We start from the raw sequence: 27,701 nt of genomic DNA on the forward strand, positions 1-27,701 counted from the left end.
GCCACTGTTGACAGGTATGATAATTCAGGAAAGTTTACAGGACTCTCGACAACAGAAGGGGTGTTGACACGGCAACTTTTGCTCCGGTGCAGCACAGGGGCTGCCCCCGTAGAGCGTTCACACGTACAAAGTTACACCGGTGTAGCCGCTGAAAACAGCTTAAACCGGAGCAAATTTAACCCTGCTCAAGGAGGTGGTTTAAAAATTTGCTCCGGAGTAAATGCTCGTTTGCGGGGCAGCACCGATGTAAAATGGTACGTGTGAACGCTACAGGGGTAGACTCACTACGCATGAGAAGAGTTAATTCCATACGGGTAGAACGCGTTGCTTTCGCGCTCTGTTGTATTTCCGCCATCTTTCCTTTTGTAGGAGACTGGACTGTCTCGAAGTTGTTTGTGTAGTTTGTTCCTCTGTTGTGTATTCACCCCCCCACCATAGAATTTATTTTGTGATTTCCTCTCTTGATTTTCTGTTTGGCGCATTGTTGACTTAGCGTAGGTTCGTGTTCCAACCTGGCTACAAATTCAGGACTCCCTTTACATGGAAAATATTTTCATTCAGTGAAACGGACACATAAACAATTAGACTGAGAGATGCAGTACGAGATACTTCCTTTTGGAACTGATGTTCAACTTTTGATAGGCAAGTTTTATTTTCATAAAACAAATATTTGGGATCTTTCCAATTTTAAATTAAATTTGTATGTAAATACCTTGCCGCTAATGCAAAGTAAGTGCAAAAACAGTCTTTTTGTGGCAAACATCCTTCAAAAGAGATATTTGACAATTAGGAACATAAAACATTGCACTGCAGGCTCTAGAACGATGCGATTGCTGCAGATTAACCGAAATGCTGTGGGATCAATTCAATTGTTGAAATGTAGAATGTGAGACTTGAAGTTATTGGAATGGTTTGAACTGGTCAGGAAACAAGGAGGGGGGAGAGTTTGTGAAAGATTTCAAATTTGGGGGGAGAATTAGGTTGTTTTGAGTGTGTGTGTGAGTGTGTGTGTGTGCGCGTGCGTGCATGCGTGTGAAATGTGTGTAATGCGGGATGATGCAATATGGGAAATTGTTCAAGATTTCATGGCCTGATATACAGTATGTGAATGCTTTTTCAACAATGAAATAAATGTTATTGCTTTTGTTTTCACAGCTTTAATGTGTTCTGACTTAATTCTTTTTAGTCAAGTGCACTCATTCTGGAGGCTCCTCCCTCACACCCGCCGTTCCTTTGGGGCTCCTGCAAAGGAGGAAGACGAGGAAGATGGGTGCTCTTGCAGGGTACGCTTGGAGATGAGTTCTTTGAAGACCGAGTCCATCTGCCGACATACATCCTGCGAAAGGAGGAGAGAATCTTGTATGATTTGCACTTCATTCAGCTCAAGAGCCCAAATCGCTCACACTGGCATCAGGCACTGTTATGACGATGGACATGTCTCTCGCCCAATAACACAACAACCTAAGGTGCTTATGAAGAGACGCAATGAATTCAGTCGTGCCTTGTGGACAAGTGATCCCGACTTAGAAGTTTCCAGCCATCGTTCGGTGGAGATACGAGCATTGTATGGTGGCAGTGAACCCAACTCAAATCACTTATAAGCAAGAGTTGGGTAATTTGTGACTTGGAAGAGTCTATTTAGCTTCATAATGCAAAACACAAAAGACAGGCTAACAAATAGCATTGATTTCACTTGGAATGTAAGATTTGAGTGTTAGTTCTGAGCCTGGTTGTGGAACAAACGAAGCCCTCGCCTTGGGAAAAGGTGCAACATTATTTGGAATTGGTCCATTCAAAAGGACAAAGGAGGAGGACCACAAACCTTATCTACTTTGATGACATCCTCAGGGGAGGCGTTCATCTGTCTGGAGGAGGAAAAGATGGCGGGTGAGATTCTGATTTATTGATAAATTAATTCATGGGTGTCAAACTCAAATCCCACCCACCACATCATTTCATGTTGCCCAATACAGAAAATAAAGTACGTCCACTTCATCCATCCATTTTCCGAACCGCTTTTATCCTCACGAGGGTCGCGGGGGTTGCTGGAGCCTATCCCAGCTGTCTTCGGGCAGTAGGCAGGGAACACCCTGAACTGGTTGCAAGCCATAATCACACGGGACCATTTAGAGCCCGTGTGATTATGCCAAACCTTTTGGACCGAAGATCCGACTCTTTGATCAACCAACCTCCCGCAATCGACCCGTTGCGGCACACGCACACGCACATGCCATGATAAGCAACAGCCTGACACGGAGGCATGCAACACACTTTTGCAGCCTGTTAACTATCGTAGCTCACACTTACCGTTTTAAAGTGCTTCCCTCGGCCCTCTGGTTTCCTATTCTTTGGCTGTGCCCTCAGTGAATTGTACACGAAACAAACTCTGAATGAGAATAATGTTAACGATAAAAGATGTAGTGCAGTAGCTCTGATCACAAGCTGCAATTGTAGACTGCTGAGCGCTAACAACCTCTGGTGATGCAGGTCACGCGCCACGGTAGGTTAAAGATTTACCTGCTTTATTTTATTTTATAAATACTTTTTGTGAAAATGAGACTGATAGGATGATTAGGGTACAGTTTACATTAACACAAAAAATGTATTACTAACATGCACAAAGACACGCAAATGGTTGTTTGGTTTTTTTCTCCTCTACACCCCTCGCGATCGACTTGGGATCAGTCCGCGATCTACCAGTGGATCGCGATCAACATAATGGGCACCCCTGATTCAGAGTGTTCCACGAACCTGCCATGCATGTTATTGGAATATGGGAGGAAACCGGAGTACCCGGAGAAAACCCACGCAGGCACGATGAGTACATGCAAACTCCACACAGGAAGGCCGGAATAGAACCCTGCACCTCGATGCTATGAGGCGGACATGCTAACCAGTCGATCACTATGCTGCCTGTCTACTTCATATTTTCCAGAAATGGATTTGTTTTTTTTCATTCTTGCAGAAACTCTACAAAATTACATAGTTTTAGAAGCCTTCATTTTCATCAGATCCCTTTTGACATAGATTTCCATCCATCCATCCATTTTCAAGACCGCTAATCCTGAAGAGAGTCACGGGGAGTTGCTATCCCAGCTGACTTTGGGCCAAAGGCAGACTTCACACTGAACTGGTTGCCAGTCAGTCGCAGGGCACATAGAGAGTATTTCTCTATTGATTTTACTTTTTGCTGCGATGGTTTGGACTGTAACCCCGGTGATGGAGGCTGGTTTACTGTACATGTAATGATGAGGTGATAATATATTTCCTTGGTTACAGTCATTCCTCCAAAGTAGGATGAAAATGAGTTTGACAGCCCAGCATGAATCCGTTGATAGCTTGGTACTCACTCTCTTCGTGCATAACCAGGAGAGTGGATCCTCCTTGGCCGGCATTGGGGCCCGGTGGGAATCTGGAGGATGACCTTTGCCCCGCCCGTGGGGACGCTACCCCCGGCTGGTCCCGAAGCAGTCCTGCGGTGGTCCGCCGATCCACTCTTGTCAGCTTTGGAAGCCTCGCTGTTTTTCTGCAGGGCTCCTGTCGCTGAGTTACTGCGATTGACCGGGTGTCCCGCTTCCTCTTCTGTTGCACATAATATCTGTTAATTTGTGTCCTGCTACACAAACTTTAATCAGCCAAGATGCATACAGTAATCCTTCCTCGTGATTGGGCTTGCCACCAATGCGGAAACATTGTCAACATAGTTAAAACTTTTGTGTGTGGCAGGAAGCTTAAAACTGAAAAGCTATTCCAAATCTTGAAAGCTGATTGGCTCTTCCATGCAATAAGAGTTTTATTTGGGGGGGGGGGGGCATACTTGTCAATTATTGATTTGTGTTTCTTGTCAAAAGAAAAAAAAGTAAGATGTTCAAATGAGCTCACCAATTTTACAGAACTCTGCCTCACCGTCACCTTCCTCCACATTTGGCTCACTGTGGAGGGAAAAATAAGAATCAGAAAGCGCAAAAAAAAAAGTGAACACTGGCCGAGATTTATAAAAATAAAGCGTTGTAAATTGATATTTATTAATTATTGTGAAAAATCATTAACATGATCAATGCCTTCAAATAAATTCTGATTGGCCTTAATAATATTATTAAAGGTAATTTGAGCAAATTTGTTGTTTCAGAAGTGTGCATCTAACTGGAAGCCCATTGAAATAATCAATACCCATGAAGTCACTCTCATTTTCAAAAAGGTTGCATCAGCGAATGTGGACTTGTGTGCAGTAGCTCCAATTTGTGTGGCAATTGAATGCAAACTCTGAAGAGCTAAAGTTGAACAGAAATGTTGTGGAATTGTTTCAAGGAAGAACGTGAGACTTGAGTTGGAATGACTTGAATCGGTTGAGAAATAGTCAAAGGATTAGAATTATATTGTGAAATGGGGATCATGACAAATCATTCCATAGACTGTCCTGAACTGAGCTGGATTGAAGCGGGAATGGCTTAGATCGACCGAGAAATGCGGAAGGATGAGGTCAATGAGTAAAATGTCTGTAAATTTGAGGAATGTGGAGAAACAGTTCCCAAACTGTCCTGAATGAGTTGCACAGGTCGAAATGGCTCACAAGATGTCCTAAATGAGGTGAATATGTTCAAATTGAAACGTGGAAGCAGTAGAAGAGCAGAAAAAAAAATTGCAAAAACAAAAAAATGTTTAGGGGCGCAGATTAATATGAAAATTGGATTGACTGATTTTCTCTCACCCGTCATCTTGTTCCAGTGTCATGCACTTCTCGTACACGGGACCTCGCACCTCGCTCTGACCGGGGAAGATGCTCTCATGCTGGAGGATGAAACTCTTGACCAGGGCGTTGATCTGCGGCTGCAGGGAGACAGCGTCCTGCTGGTCCTGGTGCTGGTCCTGCTCCTGCTCCCGAGTCCCTCTGACCAAACTGGGACCGAAGCACACGGCCAGGTTGTACGGCTGCATCATGTTCTCGTCGCTGTACTGCGACACGCTGGGAACACCGGGCAAATCACAATTTGACAACACTACACGACAATGGGTAAGCTTTTCTCAAAATGTCATTAAAAGGCAGACAGACAGGTGTGCGGCAGCTGGGTTTGCACTCACTGATGAAGAAAAGCAAAGAGGTATCTCATGACAATGATGAGCGGCTCGGGGAAGGACGAGATGACACTTTTCAGCTGATCAGCTCTTTCGCCATCGTTTTTGATGTCTGACGGAGAAAAGTCATTGTGAACGAGCACAACAGGAGAAATTGAAGAGAAGGCAGCAAATGAGTACCTTAATCGCATCGTGGGTAAAGTAGGACGTTACACTCTTAAAAAAAATTGTTGGGTTATTTCAGTCACTGAGTTTTTGGATTGCTTTTGTGGGGTATTTCTAATTAAAGTAACCAAACTGTTGGTCCAAATTAAACATTTATTGGGTTATATGACTGCTATGCTTTTGTTGGGTCAAAAATCAACCAATCAAGTATGACTGGCGGCCATGACAGCCATCGACATACTGTTCGTATGTCTACACGCTCGGCATCGTGGTCAAGTAGATGCTTGCCATTTGGATATCTTCATTTATCACTGTTTTGGTACGTACTATACACGTTTTAATCTTTTGAAAACGGCCACATTGCCTTGTAACTGCGTGTGTGTTGGACAAGGGGAGTGAGGGAATCATTGAAAAATAAAAACATCCAATGCCATGTAATGGTAAGGCATCGTAGATTGGCAAGGAACAGGAAACTCTGACATTAAGTTCAGGTAAGATTTCGAACAGTTATCTCTTAAGAGATGAAAAAGTTTTCATGTTTGTCTTATTCAAAGCATTTAGGGGAATTACAATTAATATAATAACACAGACTATACAGTATATATTAGTGTTACTGTACTTTTATTTGAGCACACATTATTTTAAGCATAATTAATTATGCCAGTCTGTATAACTATGGTCACACATTGTCTAGTCATAAATAATGCAATACACATCATTTACTAAAACACAAAAATTCCTATTTGCCTGACCTTTGAAACGCGCGGAGGAGCCACATTCAAGGGGCTCGTAAACTATGTGCGTCGCCTGCAGCCTCTCGTCTGCGGTGAGTGTGAGTGGATGCGTGTCAATGTATGCATCAAACTATTGTAGAACAATGAGTGCGCACCCTCCGCCACACTACTCAAACTGTAATAGAAGTGGGAATAGTCTGGTGTCCAGATTGTAGATTAAAGTGGGGTGGGTACAAGGAATGAGTGTAGAACTGTGGTGTGCGTGTATAGTGCGTGCCAGCTGTCACTGTGTGCGCTGATAGGATGAGATAAGTGCACAATTGCTCACGCGCGCAGCTTAGACGGAACATTGCTCCAAACACAAAGAGACGATGACGACGACACTCACAGGCGTACTCCAGCAGGCGACTGAGGCTGTCTACAGGGAAGAGGGGATTCTTCAAATCTCTGAAATACAGCTTTAGCACCCCAGCAACAGAATCCAGGTCAGATGTGTGTTCGGCCAGTGGGTCTTCTCCTACGGGGGGAGCCAAAACAACAACCCTGCGTCTTAACTGGATATTCCAGACATCACCTTTACGCACGTACCCAACAGTTTGTGTGCATACGCTAGCAATGAGTGATTCATCAATATGTTCGGACTTGTATTTGTACGTATTTTGTGAACAAATTCAGAATATCCTCACACCATGCATACGCACCAATCAGCTTCTGAAAAAATGTGAACATAATTAAACAAAAAAAACATACCCAAGATGAATAACATTGAAACTCCAGCAGTAATTTATATAAACACTAATAATTTGAATAGTAAAAACTTAAACCGAGAATTTGCTCACAAGTTGATAGCTGTGAAGGACCACCCCAATCACTTTCACCCGCTTATGGTTCAAGTGTGTTTATGTATGTGGCTTACTGTACAAAAGACGGCGCCACTCTGTGTGTATCCGCAGTTGTCACTCAACAAGTGACAGCAATATGCAGACCGTGCAGCCGCAAAAGCCAGCAAACGGCTTGCATTTCCTGGTTTTAAAGGTTTTTGTATCGATCAAGTCCATCCGCACGCTACAAAACAGCATCGCCAAACGTTTGGAGTTGATAAACGGCCATCCAAAAGATCCAACAAATGTCGCCGTTGGCTGGCTTGTGACGTGAGTCCGACCGACCGGCATGATTTAAAATTTATTTGCTGTGCCATATTTATTCTTTCTATTCCAACAACTTGTAGAGTGTTTGTTTACAGATTGGCTCATCATGATTTTTTTTTTATGAGCTCCTTCTATACTGCATTCTCTAATTTAAGTTTTTAATGAATGAATTAAAAATGGTCGGCAACATTACCATGGTGTCATGTTCAGCAAGCTGTCCAATGAGACAAACTTTCTGAAACTAGGACAAAGACTAACAACACTCTGAACGTTTTGGGGCCGTCTCTCTAAAAATCTTTTTTTTGTTTTTTGAATCTCTGTTTTTTAAACCTCCAGGCATTGGCTGAGGTGTCTCAAACCGCCAACCCTTTGGGAGGAAATCTGGGCTCACTTCATTCAAATTAGTCTGCCACGTGCACACGCTGTCATTTAGGATAAATTCTGATTCATCAATATATGCAAACAAACTAAAGAAAATGGGCCGGTGCAGTCGTGTAGTGAATGCAACTGTGATTTTGCGTATATGCTCAACTTGTGCGCAGAGTACGACCATTCCAATGCATTTATCACTAATGAGGCCCATTGTGTACTTTAGGAGTTGTGTAAAAGGAGAGCTACTAATTCAACTTCTTTATTTGGGGGTTTAAAGTAGTTTTTAAATGCACTTCTTACACTAACAACATGGCAGCAAACAGAGGAGCTCGGTTACAAAAGCAGTCAGTTATTGACAACTTAGGAACTTCCCCAAACCCCTGTAGCGACGATTTTTCCAAAAAGTGACCACCAAAAGAATTTCTGTCTAAATTTAAAAAGACAAATCAGTTTATTTTATGACTGCGGCCTCATGAACAAGACACAGTCGAAAACCTACCTCGTTCAAACGCATCCCTCAAATTGTTGACTTCCAACTGAGAACCCGACACCCGAAATATGCCTTCATGGTGGAGGCCTGTGGAACAGAGCGACAATGAGAATTCGTCATGAAAGACGCTCAACACGCGCTTCCGAGTCTCCCAAGAGGCAGTCGTCGGGGCTCACCGTTGAGATTGATGAAGCGAATGCAACTTTCCACCACAACTGGAATCTGTTGACCCGAAGCCTGCTCGACATATGGAGGAACACAAAATAAATACATAGACAGTGGGGACTCAAGTATCATTAATTGAATGACAGTGTTTCCGATTTTTTTTGGAGTGGTGTTGTCCATTATATGTCGAAAAACGCAGCCTTTATCGATTTTCTTTAACGTAAAAAAAATTAAGAAAATATTTTTCTATTTTTGTGGTAAAACACAGCCGAGGAAACAAACACGGTAGTCTGCTCAATCAAACAGAAAGCGAAAGGTTGTTTGTTGTGTGTCGGGTTAGGTTCTGCCATGTTGAACTTCAAGTGACCAGAATGAATGTGAGAGCAATAACACCAAATTTGACATGCCTGCTCCCCATTCACACCTGAAACTGTGCAACACTAAGTTGCCATATCACAGCGAGGACGAAAAATGGGCAATTAGGCCACATTTGGACATTTTCAGTTTGAAGTGTAGTTTGTTGACAGCAGTTTAGGCATGAATGGCTGTGTGTTGAGTTATTTTGAGGGGGCAGCACAGTTCCACTGTTACACAAGCTGTCCACCGACCATCCGCAAATGTAGCAAAGTGTCATTTCTTCATCATTGCCCCACGAAAAGATATAATTTAAGAAAATTACAAAATTGTGAGGGTTGAGCACTTTTGTGAGATAATGTATCAAAATTATTTATTTATAGAAATGCCAAATTTCATTACCTGCATGAAGGTCAGCATGTCACCATTGAAAAGTTTGTGGTTGTGCAACAAACCGCTACTAGAGGGAAGTTTTCGAACACGTGTGGACTTCCCATTGTGTCTGGAATGAGAGAAAAAAACAAATGGTCCCTCATCCCGTTATCACCAACACTGCTGCATATGCACAAGTATATGCAGTCCAGTTATGCACCAACATCCGTCATATCCCAAATTCTCATCTTTTCTGGATCAGTCAGCTGGAAATAACATCAGCGGCAAACGGCTTGCTGATTCTGAAGACAAATATTTTTTTACATGATGCAAACTTGCCTTTATTCCCGTCAATGTCAAAGTAAGTTTGAGGCACAACTTATCCCCACGCACAACCTCAAAAAAAAAAAGGATAATCTTTTGCCACTGTCATTTCCAGCAAGGAGATACGTATGGTGGGTGTACTGAATGAAGTGACTGGTGTGTGCATTCAGTAAGGCCATCTATGACATTCCACATAATATGTTAGCATTATGTTGGCTGACTTTCATTAGATTAAATGTTATAGTTTGAACATGTTAATGTTAAACTATATGACTATGTGATAAGGAATACTTCAAAAAAGTGTTTGTATATATCTAAGTCTGTTTTAAAAGTTCAAATGCACAGCATGTGGAAAGGGGTACCAACTACACATAAGACAACAACAAAAACCCTCTTGTGGCTGGGTCTGAAACATATCCCCCCCAATAAAAGGGGGTTGACTTACCTTGGCAGATGTCTATTTGATGCTTGACCTAGGATATGGTGGAATTAAAAATAAATTAAGTTCTCGTACAGGTCATTGTTTGAAGTGCGGATGATGCATTGGCGCAACCTTTTTCGACAGCAACTTGAAGCAGGTCGTGTTTGGCTTGCAGCTTGGACTCCAAAGAGGTGCCGACCAGGAACTCTTTGACTCTCTAGAAGACAAAGCAGCTGTTGTCATTCAGTGAGCCCATCTGTGCGTGTAGCGCATGTAACTGAGACGAAGGTGTATTTTTATAAAATGGCACACCACACACCGGAGCAATTGTCAAATTGTGTGAATCAGTGGTGCCCAATTCCTTTCTTCGAGGGTCTCTATCCTGGTTTAGATGTTTCCTTCCAACACACGTGACTCAAATGCTCAGCAGCAAGCTATGCAGAAGCCTGATAATTATTCTTTCATTTGGTGTTTTGGAGGAGGGAAACATCTAAAACATGAACTGAGTTGCAGACCCCTTTTGTGAATCCTAGGGGAGGTACTCAGCTCATTCGGAACAAAATGTTAACTACCACATTCCCCAAAGACCAAAATTTTCACAACAGAAACTCTCAAATGAAGACCTACGTCATTTCTTACAATTGGGAGCGCCATCAAAACATGTAGAACTTGAATGCAATTGACAACTTAACAACCTTGTCTCACTTGACAGCATACAGGATGTCATTGTGGTCTGTTACTTAAAAAAAAAAAAAAATACTCACAATGAGGTAGAGGTTCTCTATTTCTTGCTGGTTGGCTCTGCGGCGAGCCACACTGGGCCGGGCAAGCAGGCTCTCTGTGCTCTCCTCCTGGCTGCTGTTAGGCTCCAAGTCCAAATCGGCCATAGTTTCCAACAAAGACGACTGGGCAGCTGACATGCTCTTGTTTGCCTGCAGCGGTCGGGCAAAAGCAACATTTTGGACACGTCGGACTCAAATTCACAGAAGCCTTGCATTAAATTTAGTGAAAGGAAAGGAAAGCTTTATCGGACAGTAATGTGGGTCCTTTTGTGCGTTTGGAGACAGTGGCATTGAGCAGAAGAAATTCGGACAGGAGATTGAGGAGAATGCTGAGATTATCTTTGGGAGTCATTTTCACTATTGCCTGTGAGTGTCTTGGCCATGGTATTTTACATATCGGCGTGACTGTTCTTACGCTGTTTGTCTACCATGATACAATCACCAAGAACTTGACCCCATCACGGAGACGGCCGGCCGGCGTCCACTCTGCAACAAATTCATTCATGGAGGCGTTATGGGGGCTTTTCCCCCTAAAAATTCATCAAGGGGCCACTCAGAGTGTGGTCACGGCTGCCAATTGCCCATCCATGGCTTCGAGCACAAGTGTCATATTCAAGGCCCGGGGGTCAGATCTGGTCCGCCACATCATTTTATATGACCCGCGAAAGCAAATTATGTGCATCGACTTCATGTTTCTTGCTAAAATACAAAAATTGCAAATTGTCTTTAATTTTTGTTTTTAAATGCTGACATATTTCAAGTATTTTTTGTTCCCAATCCCCCTTTTCAAATAAATGTCATGTCATCAATTATTACTGACGCCTGAAATCAAAACTAGTTATTCACCAGTTTTGTTGTGTGTATGTAACATGAGGCGATCCTACAATTTGGTTTCCTAGTCATACTCGCCCTCTGAAGGAAACCATAACTACGATTTGGCCTCTGACAAAAACGAGTTTGACATCCCTGGCTTAGAGGCTCAGTGCCTATATCGGCCGATTGATGCTTGAACTGGTAGCAGGCAAAGAGGAAGACAAAAGAGGACATTTACACATGTAGTGAGGGACAGTTGTGGCAAGAGCAGAAGATGCAGAGGTCAGGGAGAGAAGGAGGAGGACGCTCCTTGAGTCAGCCTGGAGTAGACAGACAGTGACACTTTACCTCCCGTGTTTCCTCTGCAACCGCTTTCAGCCTGGTCTGGATCTGTTTGAATCTGGTCTCCAGCTCACATCTCATCTCACTCTCTGCGCTAATCTCAGAAAGCTGCAAGGCCGATCAAAAATGAGAAGGAAAAGAGGACAAATGTAGAAAAAAGCCAAAGTACAGGACACCCACCTGGTCTCCATCGTGGGGCTGGTAGAGAAAGCGAAGTGGCAAACAGAAGGTGACATGATGGTCCTGCAGGAGGGCGTCCCGGTCCCGGCCCTGGTCTAGCACGGAGACCGAGCGCTGAAGATGTTGCAGGCCCGAATTCATGTTGTGCTGGAGCTGGTGTCGACTGGACAGATAAGCTTGCATCACTCGGCCCAAAGATAAGTGGTAGCCCGCATCCGCGCACTGGGGGGGGTGTCATAGCATGTCAAAGACCCGTCACATGCTTCTACCACGACATCATTTGGAGAACAACACAACGACTAAAGCTAGCCATCTCCATTTTGCATTACAGATGGCTGCATATTGAAAAAAAGCAAAAAAGAAAGCACATTGTTTCACAGAAGTTGAGAGTTGAAAAGAAGGCAAAGTTTAGAAGTGCAGACCCACATCAATGAGAGTCGAGATGTCTTGGAGGTAGTACTTGTTCATGGAAGCGTTGGCCGCAGCCAAATTGAGCAGGTAATCATTTCTGGCCTTGGTGCACTTCAAGTAAATGTCTTGGACTTTTCCTTGCCTCTACAAGTACACAGAAAAAAAAAATCACTTTCACGCATGCATTCAAAAATGTGTCCTGTTGCTGGAACAATGACTTTCATCCAGTGTTAGTTTTCACGGAAATGCAGGTCACAAACAAGTGCGGCACACTGCGAGCGTGAGGAAAACATACGTCTGATGCATGCTGTAATACTCTTGACACCGCTGACCTGCTACGCCAGATCACTTTCATGGGCCTTCGGTTTAATTTCACAAGCAATACAGTTCACTTGGGCTCTTGATGCTTATGTGGGTGCTAAGATGATGTTACCAGCTTGGATTGTGAAGAGGCCACAGAAAGTTTCCAATAAGGCTTGAACGATTGACTATTTTAATAAACAGCTTTTTATCGCTTCTGATTCCTTATTCGATGCGAACAAAAGTTCCTCTTCTGTTTTGTCACAAGAGCTTGTTTCTGTGAAATAGCCGTGGGATTTTATTCCACTCTGTGAGGTACATAACGACGGTAGATTCCTGGACATAGATCCAGATAAATTACAGCCTTATTTTCTTCACCTTGCCATTGATTTTAATTCTCTTTCCTGCGACATATATTTTCCATCTTTCCTTGTCAACTAATACCTGATGACCACAAAATAGAGTGGGGTAGGGAGGTGGGTGGACTACACTTCGGGTAGGTGTTCACCTTCTCAATGAGCCTTTCCAGTTTCTTTGCACTCTGCTTCTGCTTTTCCTCCTGTTTCTCCGCCTCCTTTAACTTCCCGTCCGCACACAGGTAGTCGGCATGGTAGTGGGAATATGTCCGCCATGCCTGCACCAGAGATGCACGAGTCATTGCTTGGCTCGAGTAAAACACAAAATTGCTTTGAGCCCTTGGGTTTCTCACGCACAGTTTGAAGCTCTGTGGTCACCTTGAGCAGGCCGTCTTGAAGCTGAGTACATATGTCTTTACTCTGGAAGTCAAGCAAAAATGCATTTGAAAGCCCTTTCAGCATTTATTCATATCCTACAAAGGCGTCAAATTGCCCATGCACTAGTATGCTCTTTGTCTTTGCTAGTATGACAATTCAGCACACTCGGAGAAGGACAGTGTCTACTAGTCATGCGTTTTCCTAGATTTAGCCTATTAGTAAGCAATTCGATCTTACTAGTAAATTACCGTGCCACACTGACAAAAAAACAAGGGCCAACTAATAGGCATTTGTCATACACGAATAGTTTCTTGAGAGGATATTAAATACATTCTCAAATGGCTGGGGACAACTAACTGTATCTTCCAATCATAACCAAACAGGCGTCCAGAGCACATATAAAATAGATAAACAAGAAATCCCACTCACATTCACACATACAGACTAATATTGGTGCAGTGTTGATGAGCTGTGAGGAACTGAGACGTCTCAATGAACAGTATTTCCGTTTGACTGTCTGATACGTAGTGGCTGCGGTGGGCACGACAGAAAGAGCAGCACAATGACCATTTCATTGATGCAGTGTGACAAAATGTTTTGTTCTTTTGATTCTCATTTCATTATGTCATCACCGTATGTTTTCGTCTTGTCCAATATTGTGGAGTGAGTAACCATCATGCCCATGCTGCCTGTATGTTCAAATAGAATGAAAAATATCAATTTCTGTATAACAGTTAAAACATAGAACAGCAGGCTAAACAAATCACAGGAAAGGTCTAAGTTGACTTGACTCCAACTTCGTAAGCATTTGTCCCTCTTAGGCCACCAGAGCGTCTCGTATGTTCACCAGACTGTGTGTAATTCTTCTACTAAGTAATCTCCTTACTAAAATCTGTGATGCTGCTCCTACGGACATTAAACACACATAAACGCGCGCGCACATGGACACACACACACACACACACTTTGAAGTACCTTCTTGGCCAGCCTCTGTGTGTATTCCAGGCAATGGTAGAGAGGCTGGATTAGGAAAGTGGAGCAGTTGTCACTCAGCTGGTTGTGATCTTTACTTTCTTGCCGCGTGTGTGACAGTAAGGCCAACCACATTTGGGCCACAGAATGACTGCTTGCCTCTTTCCTGTAACCGAAAACATGGATAGAGTACACATATGGTCATCTCTCGGTACACTATCCATACGCCAACGTCACTTCCTAGCTATATTTATTCCGTCCTCTTTTTAACCATTAGCTCCTGGTTGAGGTGGCATGTTGGACAACCATTTATCAAGTGCACCTCACAGTTCTGAGGTTCCAGGTTCGAATACGGGCGGTGGGCTTCCTGTGTAGTTTGCTTGTCCTCTCAGTGCTCAAGTGCCTTTTTCCTCTCACAGTCCAAAAACAGTGAAGAATTGCAATTGTCCATAGGTGTGAATGTGACATTGTGCCCCGATAGTGAGTGACAAAACGGCGCTGACAAGCTACCTCTTGATGCGGTTGGTGAACCTCTCGGCCAGTTTGTCCAGGGATCGTGAGTACTCGCTCTCGATCTCGCTTCGTCGCCGCATGTAGTCGGCAAAGTCATGCAGATGTTGGCTTTTCTGCTCCAGCTGCACGTCCATAACTTTCAGTTGGTCCACCAGCTGACAGCGAACCTCTTGCAAGGGACAAAGGTATTCAAATAATACTACAGGCAACCACGATTTGCAACAGTGATAATGTTCCAGACTCACCAGCAATAAAGAGAAAAAACTAACAATTGAAATGCTTTTCTACCACCCCCATGCTTTATACACTTAAAAATGTTAAAACACAAAAGTATTACAGTACTTAGCACCTGATGTCACTCTAATCTCTGTCAAGTCAAGGGAGACTCACTGTACTGCCAATGTCAAGCCCAAAAAAGGTTTTTGTGTTTTACCCTTAATTTGTGTGTCATAGTCCACCAGGCCAACCTTGTCCTTCCTGAGCTTCACATGGGAAGCCATGTTTGCCCCAACTAGGTAGACTTCTGTGGAGCAAAGTGAGAATTTAAAACATTGGTGATTTGTAAATCAAACAGCTCAGAAGTATCCATCCATCCATCTTCTACCGCTTATCCGGGGCCGGGTCGCGGGGGCAGCAGCTTTAGCAGGGAAGCCCAGACTTCCCTCTCTTCTTCCAGCTCTCCCCGGGGGATCCCGAGGCGTTCCCAGGCCAGCTGGGTGACATAGTCTCTCCAGCGTGTCCTGGGTCGTCCTCGGGGTCTCCTAACAGTGGGACATGCCCAGAACACCTCACCAGGGAGGCATTCAGGAGGCATCCGCATCAGATGCCCAAGCCACCTCATCTGGCTCCTCTCGATGTGGAGGAGAAGCGGTTCGACTCTGAGCCTCTCCCGGATGACTGAGCTTCTCACCTTATTTCTAAGGGAGAGCCCGGACACCCTGCGGAGAAAACTAATTTCGGCCGCTTGTATCTGGGATCTCGTTCTTTCGGTCACGACCCATAGCTCATGACCATAGATGAGGGTTGAAACGTAGATTGACTGGTAAATTGAGAGCTTCGCCCTTTCGCTCAGCTCCTTCTTTACCACGACAGACCGATACATAGTCCGCATCACAGCAGATGCTGCACCGATCCACCTGTCGATCTCTCGCTCCCTCCTGCCCTCACTCGTGAACAAGACCCCAAGATACTTAAACTCCTCCACTTGGGGTAAGATCTCCTCCCCGACCCAGAGGGGGCGCTCCACCCTTTTCCGACTGAGGACCATTGTTTCAGATTTGGAGGTGCTGATTTTCATCCGAACCGCTTCACACTCGGCTGCGAAACGCTCCAGTGAGAGTTGGAGAGCCCTGCTTGAAGGAGCCAACAGTACCACATCATCTGCAAAAAGCAGAGATGCAATACTGAGGCCACCAAAACGGACCCCCTCAACGCTTCAGCTGCGCCTAGAAATTCTGTCCATAAAGGTGATGAACAGAATCGGCGACAAAGGACTTGGCGGAGTCCTACCCTCACTGGAAACGATTCCGACTTACAGCCGGCAATGCGAACCAAACTCTGACATTGGTGGTATAGTGACCGAACAGCCCATATCAGGGGGTTCGGTACCCCATACCCACGAAGCACCCCCCACAGAACTTCCCGAGGGACACGGTCAAACGCCTTCTCCAAGTCCACAAAACACATGTAGACTGGTTGGGCGAATTCCCACATACCCTCGAAGACCCTGCTAAGGGTGTAGAGCTGGTCCACTGTTCCACGGCCGGGACGAAAACCACACTGCTCCTCCTCAATTTGAGGCTCGACTTCCTGACGGACCCTCCTCTCCAGCACCCCTGAATAGACCTTACCAGTCTGAGGAGTGTTATCCCTCTGTAGTTGGAACACACCCTCCGGTCCCCCTTTTTTAAAAATAGGGAAAACCACCCCGGTCTGCCAATCCAGAGGCACTCTTCCCGCTGACCACGCGATGTTGCAGAGGCGTGTCAACCACAACAGCCCCACAACATCCAGAGCCTTGAGGAACTCCGGGCGGATCTCATCCACCCCTCGGGCCTTGCCCGAGGAGCTTTTTAACCACATCGGTGACTTCAACCACAGAGGTAGGAGAGCCCACCTCAGGGTCCTCAGACTCTGTTTCCTCCAATGAAGGCGTGTTGGTGGAGTTGAGGAGGTCTTCGAAGTACTCTGCCCACCGGTTCACAACGTCCTGAGTCGAAGTCAGCAGCGCCCAATCCCCACTGTACACAGAGTTAGTGGTGCACTGCTTCCCTCTCCTGAGACGTCGGTAGGTGGACCAGAATTTCCTCAAAGCCGTCCGGAAGTCGGCTTCCATGGCCTCACGAACTCCTCCCACGCCCGGGTTTTTGCCTCGGCGACCATCGAAGCTGCGTTCCGCTTAGCCAGTCGATACCCTCAGCTGCCTCTGGGGTCCCACAGGCCATAAAGGCCCGATAGGACTGTCCACCAGCGAATACGGGGGTTGCCGCCACGACAGGCACCAACCACCATATGTCCACAACTTAGATTGGCCGCCTCAACAATAGAGGCACGGAACATGGTCCATTCGGACTCAATGTCCCCCGCATCCCCCAGGACATGGGAAAAGCTCTGCCGGAGGTGGGAGTTGAAACTCTTTCTGACAGGGGATTCCGCCAGATGCTCCCAACAAACCCTCACAATACGTTTGGGTCTGCCAGGACGGACCGGCATCTTCCCCTACCATCGGAGCCTACTCACCACCAGGTGGTGATCAGTTGACAGCTCCGCCCCTCTCTTCACCCGAGTGCCCAAAACATGCGGCCGCAAATCCGATGATACAACCACAGTCGAAAAATGAGCTCAGAAGGAGGTTTAAAAAAAATTGAAAATAAGTTGTGAAATACTTCCATTTTTTTAAAATGATTGATTAATTTTCAAATAATGCCATAATTTGTCTTAATTGATCCCAAAATTAATATTCAATACAAATAAAGTACCCTTGTTCATCAATTTGTTTGATACCATTTTTTTCCATCCAGACAGAAACCAATACTCTTGAATATGAACCGATACAGATACAATTACTACTTTTGATACATAAAAGGTCTACTAAACCAATGTCAGATCATTTTAAAGACCTCTTATTTATTTTTGACAAAAGGAATCTAAGTTCAAAATAAAACAGAAACAACTCACCCTGACTTAGAATTCAGTGGTAATAAATTAGGCGTAGAAAAAAGAGTAGTGTGTTTCCGGTAACATGAAATTTCAGCATAGGGTCGGTAGGTCGGACAGTTTTTTTTTTTATCTTTTTTTTTTCCATCAAAAATTTCAACAAAATAACAATAAAACAAGAAGACATTGAACCCGCCGCTGCGCGGCCGGCGCCGCCACCACCTATTTAGTTTGCTCCCCGCTCCGGACTCGGGGGGCCGGGGCGCGCCGCCGCCTCCGCCAACGTCCTCCTCCGCCCTCGGTGTTTACTCGGCCCGTGGTGTTCATCAAATAGTTCGCAGATTTTTTTCGATACATCAATGGATGCTACTTTCTTAACATTACAGTGCGAGCATGCAACTGTAACACAGAAAACGCGGTTTAAACTGTCGTCGCAGATCGCGGCCGCCGCCATGTTTCAATGTTGTTGACAGACGACAGGGCAAACGACGCACACGCTCAACTTGAATATCGCGAGAGTTTGCACCGATGTAGAGGGTTGTTTGAAAAAAAAAGCCGACCGTAAAGTTTTTTTTCGACGTAGAAATTCTCGGTCGGTCGGGTTACCGGAAACACACGACTTTTTTTTCTACGCCTTAATAAACATGCAAAATAAAACTGACAACTCACAGAGTATTCGTCTTTGTTCAAAATAAATTTAAGTGCAAAATAATACACGGCTGGGCGAAACAACTGAAAAATGTGTCATCCATCAACTGATGTTGATAATTAGATTTTTTTTAAACTTATTCAAAATAATTAGAAATAATCAATTGGTTGGGAAACACCATCCAAGAAACTTGGATCCTGAATTTACTTGTTTTTCACTTCCGATTTCTTTTCTCTGTGATGATACAGTTTTTGTTGTTTTTCTGTGATGGCCCATCCAAATAGTCCTAAAGCTCACACTCCTTGAAGCACGTGGCCATGCTGCAAAACACTTTTGCCCACCATAACATGAATAGTCTAAAAGCTGTAGCTGGACATTTAAGATAAGAGCTCAGTTATATGAAGGAAGATGTTGTTTTTTTTACTTAAGTGATTGTGTTAAAAAGAGGAAGAGTGCCGTTTTCTTCTATGACCAACACACACACACGCACTTCCTCATTTTGAAAAGTCACACATGACACTTCAACATTCTCTTCTGCTGAAATGCAGTGATGGCGCTTCCATCGGAAACTTCAATTTAAACCAAGCAGCCTGCCACAAGTAAGGGCAACACACAAAACCCAAACCACAACACCAGCATAATGAAACCAAGCAGGCTGCTTTTGTCTTTTCAACCTCACTCACCTTCTCCAACCAGTTTGTGCTAATTTCGTTTCTTGTACGCTTTCCCACCACCTTTAACTCCAACCAGATTAAAAAATAAATAAATTCACGTATCTCTTGACCCTCCTCTCGTAGATGGAACCACTGAAGCTGCCATCCCACCCCAGACAAAAAACTAAGATGATGAATAAATAAAGACTGAATTTATCAAATAATTGAGGTAAACAGAGCCTATTTGCTAGTAGGGCGCCCCCACCAGGGAGATTCCCCTATCCCGACCCGTCACTGCACCGGATGCTCAATAGTTTTGTCGTTGATGTGGACCATCATCAGCCGTATGTCAGGCCCCAACTACGCAGCAACAGCTAGTAAGGGGGCCCCGTGCGAGGGGATCAAGGATACATTGTCATTGCACTGTCATTGATATCAGCTCATGTCAGCTGTGTGTCAGAGACCCCTTAACTCCTTCGTTGCCTGCCCTGGTTTTGGCCCAATGGCTACCTTTCTCCTTCACACGTTTGGACAGCTTTGCCACGCTTTTGGACAGCTTTGCCACGCTATCATAACAAACAAATAAATAAATAAGCAAATACTTTCGCGGCGACTTGTGAGATGTCTGAACCGTGTTCGCCTCAACTCTTCAAGAAGTTGCCTTGGACCCATAGGCGGCCATGTGACGCCCGTAAAACCAACAAACCACTCATTGGCTGACTCACTAACTGCTGGTGATAAGACAGGAGAAGACGGCAACACATACAAGGCCAATAGCCCAAAGTTTGACTTAAAAAGCTGAAATAACTTTTGAAACAAGAGCGTTTGAGTGAGGGTGTGTGTCTGCGTCCTACCTGAGGAGGAGCAGGATTGACTCGTCTAATGTGTTGTGTTGTGAGAGTGCAGCAGGCAGAGTAACGCCACTTCGCTCTCACCTCCCCCTCACATTGGACACGCATAAAAGTGGGTGGAGTGCAATGTAACTCATCACTCTCTCTCTCTCGCTCTCTCCCTCCCTCGCTCGCAGCGCTCAACTGCTAGTGACTCACGGTGGACTCTTTCGTCATATTTACACGTGTGCACTTGGGAAGTGTCTGGGTGACATCGGAGACCGTTGGGGGCCAATATTTCCCCTGCATGAGTTAAACTTTGAAAACACACGCACTGATTGGTGGTTTGGTTTGGTTTGGTTTGTTTATTGAACATAAAACATATATACAGTAATAATTCATCATTGAAAGCAGCTGCTGGAGGTTTTCGAAGCAGGTACACTGAAGAAGTGGACGTCGGCACCGAGCAAGAGTTACATTTCATTCTTAGAGGGACAGATTATTTGTAAATTGAGTTTTATTTATTCACATTTTCTGACATGATGCTGACCACGGGAACTCTCTGCACCTTCTGTTTATGTTTGAAACGAAGTTATTAATAAACATACACTGAAAGATAACTTCAGTTGTTAACTTTGACATCAATAGTTCCCCTTTGACTGAAAATATCAGCTCAAAGTATCGGTTAGCTGTCCCTTTAACCAGTATCTCAAAAAATTATTTTAAAAAGTATATATAGATTTATATCTATATATACTGTATATATACACATACACACACACACATTGTTGTGACTATGCACTTTGTGTTGCGTCTGAAAATGACAGGTCACGATGGCACTTTTGATGTTTATGGTTTCTATCTCGTGATCCTTCTTATATTTAAAAAAAATGCTGCTTTGTTGGCATCACATACACAAGTCAACAACTGTGTACTCTTAAGCGCCATGAACAAGTTATTTTCCATTTCTTATGGCCCGAATCCAACTCTGGACATTCTGTCATGAACTTCTCACTCACATACTTGCTTCCTCTAAAGTGGATAATGTTGCATAATCGGAAAAAAAAAGCCAGCAATTTGAAAAAGGTGTGTGATTTGGGGAAGTATATTTTTCCATGATTCTGTGACTTTAGTAGATGAAAACTAGCAAAGCCTGGAGTATTAAAGGAGACGCGTAGGTTTCTTAACATATCGGTGACGTGCCTTGATCCAAATACCCCAAGGATCACGAATTCTTGACATATTTTTACTGCATATTGATGAAATTGGATGGTTTTAGGAGTATTCAATATTGCATTTATTATTTTGTCTTATTTTAGTGGATCCATTCACCATTACTGGTTTAAAACTCCACCTCGTCGCTATTTTTATGCACAGGGGAAAGCCTTGGTCTCATGTACAAGTTTGCTTTGGCACCATCTGATGGCATCTTGGTGCCACTGAAATATGTTAATGTTCATGATGTGCTTTGCTGCCATCTTGTGGCACCTATAGGCAATCACAACACGTTTTCGGGGGGCGGGCTCACTCATTTTCACTATTCGAGAGAAGGCCCTGCTTCTGTCCATTTCCAATAGCCCATTTGAAAATGAAAAAAAGGTGAGTTCGTGGAGCTTTTGGGGAACCGGGAACCTATCTTCCATTACTTGTTGCAAGAAGAAATCTGTTTGCTGCTTTTGTGCTCAGAAACACCAACGCGGCCACAAGATGACACCATTGCACCTTCATGGCGCCTGTGAACTATGTTGGCTGAAGCTTCAAAAAGTCTAACAGCATTATAACAATTTTTAAAGAACTGGCTGCAGCACAGTACGAGGTCTTCAATTCCCGATATGTTTATTATAATTATGGCGCTAGTAGTGGGATCAAACTACTATTTTAACACATTTATTAGCATCAGTGTGTTCAATGGGCAGACCAAAGTGTACAGCAAACAAAAGAAAACTGGCGCGTCCAGTGTTCTTCATCGCATTATGATTAAGAGAATATTGTCAAGTTGGGGAGGGGGGATAAAAAGGCTGTTTAGGGTTTTCACTCTTCATTAAAAACAACAACAAAAAAGCCTACAAGCGTCATTGCGAATCAGAGGAGGAATCTTTGACGTCCGTGCTCTCGGTGGCCTCGCTGACTTCGCTCAATTCTTTGCTGTCTCCACCGCTGTCTCGTTCATTTTCTCTCTCCGGGTCACCGGAACCGGAAGGCGCCTCCTGACCCGGCACGCGGGAGCCAGGTTTTCTCAGCTAAGGGATGCAACAGTCACAGTCTAAATCACAATCACAGTCAAATTCTACGCTCACCACTGCCAGCAAGTACAGTGAATCACCACTATTTTGCGGTAAATTGTTCACTCTCCTGCTAAACTGCAGCTTTTTAAGCCATCTCCAAACAGTATTTACTGCAGAGCAGCCTGAATTTAGACAGGTGCCTTCAGCATAGTGCCACATTGTACCATATTCATGCTGGGCAGTGTGTGTGTTAAAGTAGCAGTTTCTTTAACATTTATACAGATGATGATGATGATAATAATAATACCATAATAATAATAATAAGTAATACTGTAAATTATTCAATCCTATTTATGGATTAAGGATTAATCCATGTTAGATCTGAAAAAGGCGTATCCGAGAGTGAGTAAACCAGCGTTGTGGTTGTTGCTGCAACGGTATGGGCTAAAGGGCAAATGTCTGGATACCATTATGGACCTGCATGAGACGACAGAGTACAAGGTGAGGGGAAGGGAGGGAGTGAGTGGAGGATGGATGCCAGCAAGAGGGCTGCGAGAAGGATGCTCTACATCGCCGATCCTCTTTAATATCTACCATCAGGCGGTGATGAGGCAGGCACTGGCGGCGAGGAACCGAGATGGCAGGGAGGAGAAAATGGTGGTGTGGAGGTGGATACCAGGAGGGTCGTTCGCAGGGGAACATGGCTGGGAGAGAGGGAGCTCGGAAACAAAAGAAGTGCGGGTATCGAGCGCCTTGTTTGCAGATGACACTACTATAGTGGGAACGAAAGGAGAGATACACGAGAGTGTAAGGAGGGTGAAAAGTGTGATGACGCAGTGGGAAGAGAGGAACAATGAGGAGAAGGAGGAGGTGCTGGAGTTTGGAACGATAGAGGGGGAGGAGATTAGAGTGTTAGGAAGCTGGATTGGTACTCAGATAGACGTGAAGAACAGGATCAAAAGGGCGGGACAGCTATGGGGGAGTGTGAAAGGGTGGCTGAAAGGGACACGACTATCAAAGCGGTGGCAAGGGAGAGTAGTGGAGGCGTGTGTGGAGAGCAGCTTGTTGTATGACTGTCAGGTAAGAACGTGGTTGAAGAGGGATGTGGGGAAACTACAGAAGTGGATGGATAGGTGCTATAGGTATGTGTGGAGTGATAGAAATGGAGAACCACTGAGGCAAATGCAAGAAAGGGGAGTGAATATGTATGATGTGAGGAAAATGTTGGGAGTAAAATCCGTTGAATGGAAAATTGAGAGGAGAGTGTTGCAGAGAATCGGACATGTGATGCGTATGGGGAATGAAAGACTAACAAAAGCTATGGTATTGGGATGGTGGGAGGAATTGGAAGGAAGAGGGAAGAAGATGGGGCACAAAAGGAAGACGGTGTTGTATTGGAAGAGAGTGATGAGGAATGCAGGAATGGACTGGACGGAGGTGGAAAGATTGACGAGTGATAGGGAAGGATGGAAGCGGAGAGTGAGCGAGCGAATGGATCACCTGTATAAATGGGAAAATCAGAAGGGTCACAGATATGAGGTGGGTAGGAACGAGGAGAGACTGGGAAGGAATGTTAGGAGAGTGAATGATGGGTTGGTATGTAGGTATGAGGGGTGCGGAAAAGTATGCAGGAGTAGAGCTGGTCTAACCATGCACGAAAAACGCATACACCGCAGGAACGAGGAACAGGTGGAGTTTGAGTGTGGGAAGTGTGGGAGGAGGTTTGGGTCGAAAGGGAATAAAATAAGTCACGAAAGGAGTTGCACGGGAGGGGCGTATGAGGAGAAGGGAGAAAGGAGACAGTGCGGAGGGTGTGAAAGGTGGGTGACGAAAGCAAACTATGCCAGACACGTGAGAGGCTGTGAAAGAGTGGACGGAGAGAATGAGGGGGAGAAGGGAGGAGGGAGCGGGCGGGGCGCGTGGAGGGGGGGCTGGGGGGAAACGAAGGGCGAATGGGGGTCGCGGAGGGAGAAGGGTGGCTTGCGGGAGGTGTGGGAAGGAAATGTTGGCGGGGAACCTTGCAAGACACCAACGGGATTCGTGCCGGGTGTGGGACCCGGGAGGGGGGGGCAAGTCCCTGACGGGGGCCGATTGCCCAGGATCGGATCGGATAATAATAAGTAATACTGTAAATTATTAAATCCTATTTATGGATTAAGGATTAGGTTTGGCAACATCAGATTTTTTTTCTCAAGGTTCATAGTTATAAATTACAACGCATGGTAAAATCCATAGTGTGCAAGCTTTTATAACAACAAAAAAATGTAAATATCTCAAAAATGTGATGAGATTTAAAAAGTCTTGACTTTTTTTTTAGGTAAAGGTTTACTGTTGACAAGTGTAATGGGTTAAACGTACCCTGTAGGACCTATTTTAAATTAAAAAAAGTTTTCTACACAGTTGATCAATTATCAATTTGATAATCGATTAGTTGTTAATTAATCTTTGAGTCTCTAATCTTGTGATTTTTTTTTAAAAATAAAATGATTGCTTTGGTATACCTCATCTGCCATGTGGGCCAGGTCCCTTTTCATGGCATAGGCATCCTCCCCGTCTGCGTAGTACTTAGGTTCTACTTCACTGATCCTGCGCAGGAAGAAGAAACCTGGCTCACTTCCATGCTATTTTCTCCATGAAACAGATGAGTGGGTGATGCATTCCATTGCTTGAGTTTATGAATTACACCAGTACGAAAAAAGTTGAATTTTGGCAACTTCCGGGTTGTTGAATCGCACGTGGGCTCAAACATAAATAGGGGAACTGTACAACTAATATTTAGATGTTAAGAAACCTTAAAAAGTGAAACATCCCCAAAAATCCAAGATGAATCCAGCTGCCAATTTTTTTTCAGATTTCCATCAAGTTGATGGAAAGAGACTTACTGGAACTTGAGTGTGTTTGAGTAGAGATGGAGGGCTGCTCGGTTACTGTATTGAGGACAACGGAATGGTTAGAAAACATGAAACAGGCAACCCGACGTCTTGTATGAAGGCCATGTGCGGTACCTTTTACGGACATGAAGCGAGACATATTTGGCATTGAAGTTCTCAATCATGGCGCGGCTGGCCTGGTCCATCAGTTTCTGAGCCAGACCCAGACGTCGATGGGAACGCTTTACCGCCTGGGAGACATTCAAGGCCACTGTTTATTGTTTGATGTGTACACAGTTGCCTTCAGCTTTGAACTCTTTTAACAACGAACCATTTGTCTACATGTGTCGTAATCGGGTGGTCTGTGTTCAAATATCTGCTGCTTAAAATGTTAAACACCATCACAGAGATGCTATTTGAGAGCCTATCTATGGCATTTTGCACTGTGTGTTAGCATTTAGCCAGCAGACATTATAAGGCCAACTGCACACCGCAAGTCAGTTCTGATTTTCTTTTTCGTGGAATTTGCCGCGAATTTGAACTCTCTCCGCAAAATTGAAAGTAGTCTGCAGAAATAAGGCCAAGGTGCAGAACATGTTTGTAGCTGGTCATTTCAGTCTTTTTTTTTTTTAAGTGACTGCGGAAAATCAACTTTCACACTGCAAAATCAAGATTTGCTCTCCTCAGAATCAGGACTGTTCACCCCAGAATCAACAGTTGCGTTTGATGCTTATAACGTGATTATGACAAATCTCAGATGCATGAATAGGAACTATGTCACCTGAACGGTACAATGTAATTTCAGGTGACTTTAGTGCATCAAGCTCATGCGCAGACATACCAGGGATGTGATGTGTCCATGAGGCACATCATCTGGGTCTTCCTCCCTTAAAAAAAAATCATCCTATTAACACTGAGGGTTATTAAGCTTGCTGGCAATGTTATGTATAAGGCACTTACATTTTTGCCAGCACGTAACCCACTATTTTGCCATTCTCATCCTCTGCGATGTACGATAACTGAAACACAGGAAACAAGAGTCAAAAATACAAAAGGAAAAGTGTAAAAAGAAGACAAAAGGTGGGCAACCTGGGGCCAGGACAATCCATGGTAAAAGTAGTATTTCATTTGGTAGTTTTCTGGCAGACACAGGAGGTTACAGTGCTGCATATTCATAAGGTCCTCAGGCTGAAATCAAACAGGAGAGACAATTGCATTGAAATTTTAATTCAAACAAGCAGAACAAAAACCAAATGACTAACAAAAATTGTCAATGTAGATTTTGTGCCATACCAAAACCGTGTAATTGCAGACCAAAATTACAAATCACCTTCGTACTTGTGCATAGTCTGAATGTGTATTTTTTAAGTAAAGGAGTCAAATCAGTACTTCTGCTTTTACCAGTCTATTTTGCACAAGTATCTGTACTCTACATTACCTCATAGTGTGAGTACTTTGTCCACCTCTGCATAAAAATGCATACAAAATATAGACATGAGAAAAGACGTCCCGCCTCCGACAGAACATACTGTAACTAATGTATGCACAACGTACAAACAAAACAACTCCTAAAGTACAGTAATGGCCACAATGCTAATGCAGTTAGCAGCAGCAGCACGTTTAGTCTGCTAGGTGATGCGGCTAACTGAGGAAACCCTCTATGTAAGCGGCATTCGAGCAACATGCTTACCCTGGCGTTTCGTATATTCATCTTGTTCAGTTTCCCGTGTGCGTTAGCTAGATGACAGCACTCAAACAATTCATAGCAATGATTAAACCACGACTTTTAATAGCCAGTCAAGCTAACTCGTCGATTGGCTGGCTAGCAAAGTAAAGGAAGAAAGAGGGTGTGGACTTTTGTCATAATAGTAACAGCCCATTCCGGTGAATGAATGAGAGGACGCTTCACAATAAAAGCTTCAAAAGCCCACAAATATCAAGCTGAGAAACGCAACGTTATTTTAGTTTGAAAAGCTATGTTTCATCAAATTTTTATCAACTCTATACGAAAAATAATTTAGCGTTTCCGGAGTATTGTTTGATTTTTGGCACGACACGACTCTAATTGCTCCACGGGGATAAAAAAGTTTTCTGAATCTGAATAAAGCGTCTTTGGTTGTGTGTATCATGCATTCTGCGATCGTGACCTCTCTATTCTCTCCTCTTTCATCTATAACCGCTTCTTACAAGAAGGCGTACTTTAGATTGTTACGATTGTATTATTTTCGATGTTTTGATGTTGTGTTATGTTGTATTGTTATTTTGTGTTAAATGTTCTGGAAAGCACCTTTTTACAGCTTTTGTGAAAGCGCTATATGAATAAATGTGTATTTAATTGCATAAAACACACATGTTAAAGCAGTAATACATATAGATATCGATATACTGTATAGATATTATGGAATTTAACTATACACTAATAATGTTATCACTACGGGGCCCCTAAAGTGACATGGAGGGGGGAAAAAACCTTTGCGTTCCCTCGCCAAGGTTGGATTCCCTCGCAAAGTTTTTTTCCTCCCATGTCACCTTACGGGCTCCGTACCTTCGAGGCTCCGTACATCAGCAATGATGCCGGGGATAACGGGTGTCTCGCGGCCAGGCGCTGCTGCTACCTGCAAAACTCCTCAAACAATTGCCAAAAGATGACAAA

At 44.1% G+C, this 27,701-nt stretch overlaps 2 protein-coding genes across 6 annotated transcripts; both read right to left on the bottom strand.

The window, feature by feature from the left end:
• Window positions 1-627: 627 nt before the first annotated feature.
• Window positions 628-20,069, bottom strand: LOC147210891 (rho GTPase-activating protein 4-like). 5 transcript variants are annotated; one of them, XM_086118001.1, is made up of 22 exons: window positions 19,978-20,069; window positions 15,099-15,188; window positions 14,663-14,834; window positions 14,156-14,318; window positions 13,160-13,222; window positions 12,955-13,080; window positions 12,162-12,290; window positions 11,736-11,957; window positions 11,562-11,663; window positions 10,383-10,550; window positions 9,751-9,835; window positions 9,643-9,670; window positions 8,904-9,003; window positions 8,159-8,219; window positions 7,992-8,069; window positions 6,361-6,489; window positions 5,080-5,185; window positions 4,709-4,897; window positions 3,883-3,932; window positions 3,351-3,582; window positions 1,823-1,865; window positions 628-1,336 (listed from the first exon to the last, which is right to left on the bottom strand). In XM_086118001.1, exons 2-22 carry the CDS (start codon window positions 15,163-15,165, stop codon window positions 1,217-1,219), a joined length of 2,433 nt encoding a protein of 810 aa, XP_085974127.1. In that variant the 5' UTR covers window positions 15,166-15,188; window positions 19,978-20,069; the 3' UTR covers window positions 628-1,216. The 5 variants fall into 5 exon arrangements, with proteins under 5 accessions (XP_085974127.1, XP_085974102.1, XP_085974118.1 ...); XM_086117976.1 differs by having other exon boundaries at window positions 4,709-4,963; XM_086117992.1 differs by lacking the exon at window positions 19,978-20,069 and adding an exon at window positions 17,843-18,407 and having other exon boundaries at window positions 4,709-4,963.
• A 1,703-nt stretch (window positions 20,070-21,772) lies between these two features.
• Window positions 21,773-26,905, bottom strand: naa10 (N-alpha-acetyltransferase 10, NatA catalytic subuni). The gene is made up of 8 exons (XM_086118019.1): window positions 26,739-26,905; window positions 26,138-26,236; window positions 26,009-26,067; window positions 25,890-25,935; window positions 25,184-25,299; window positions 25,061-25,105; window positions 24,680-24,764; window positions 21,773-22,193 (listed from the first exon to the last, which is right to left on the bottom strand). The coding sequence occupies exons 1-8, from the start codon at window positions 26,757-26,759 to the stop codon at window positions 22,026-22,028; spliced, it is 639 nt and encodes a 212-aa protein (XP_085974145.1). The 5' UTR covers window positions 26,760-26,905; the 3' UTR covers window positions 21,773-22,025.
• Window positions 26,906-27,701: the final 796 nt, after the last annotated feature.

Source organism: Hippocampus guttulatus, chromosome 1 (genome assembly GCF_054856545.1).
Source record: "Hippocampus guttulatus isolate MCC_2025c chromosome 1, RoL_Hgut_1.0, whole genome shotgun sequence".
In the NCBI taxonomy this organism is placed as follows: Eukaryota; Metazoa; Chordata; class Actinopteri; order Syngnathiformes; family Syngnathidae; genus Hippocampus; species Hippocampus guttulatus.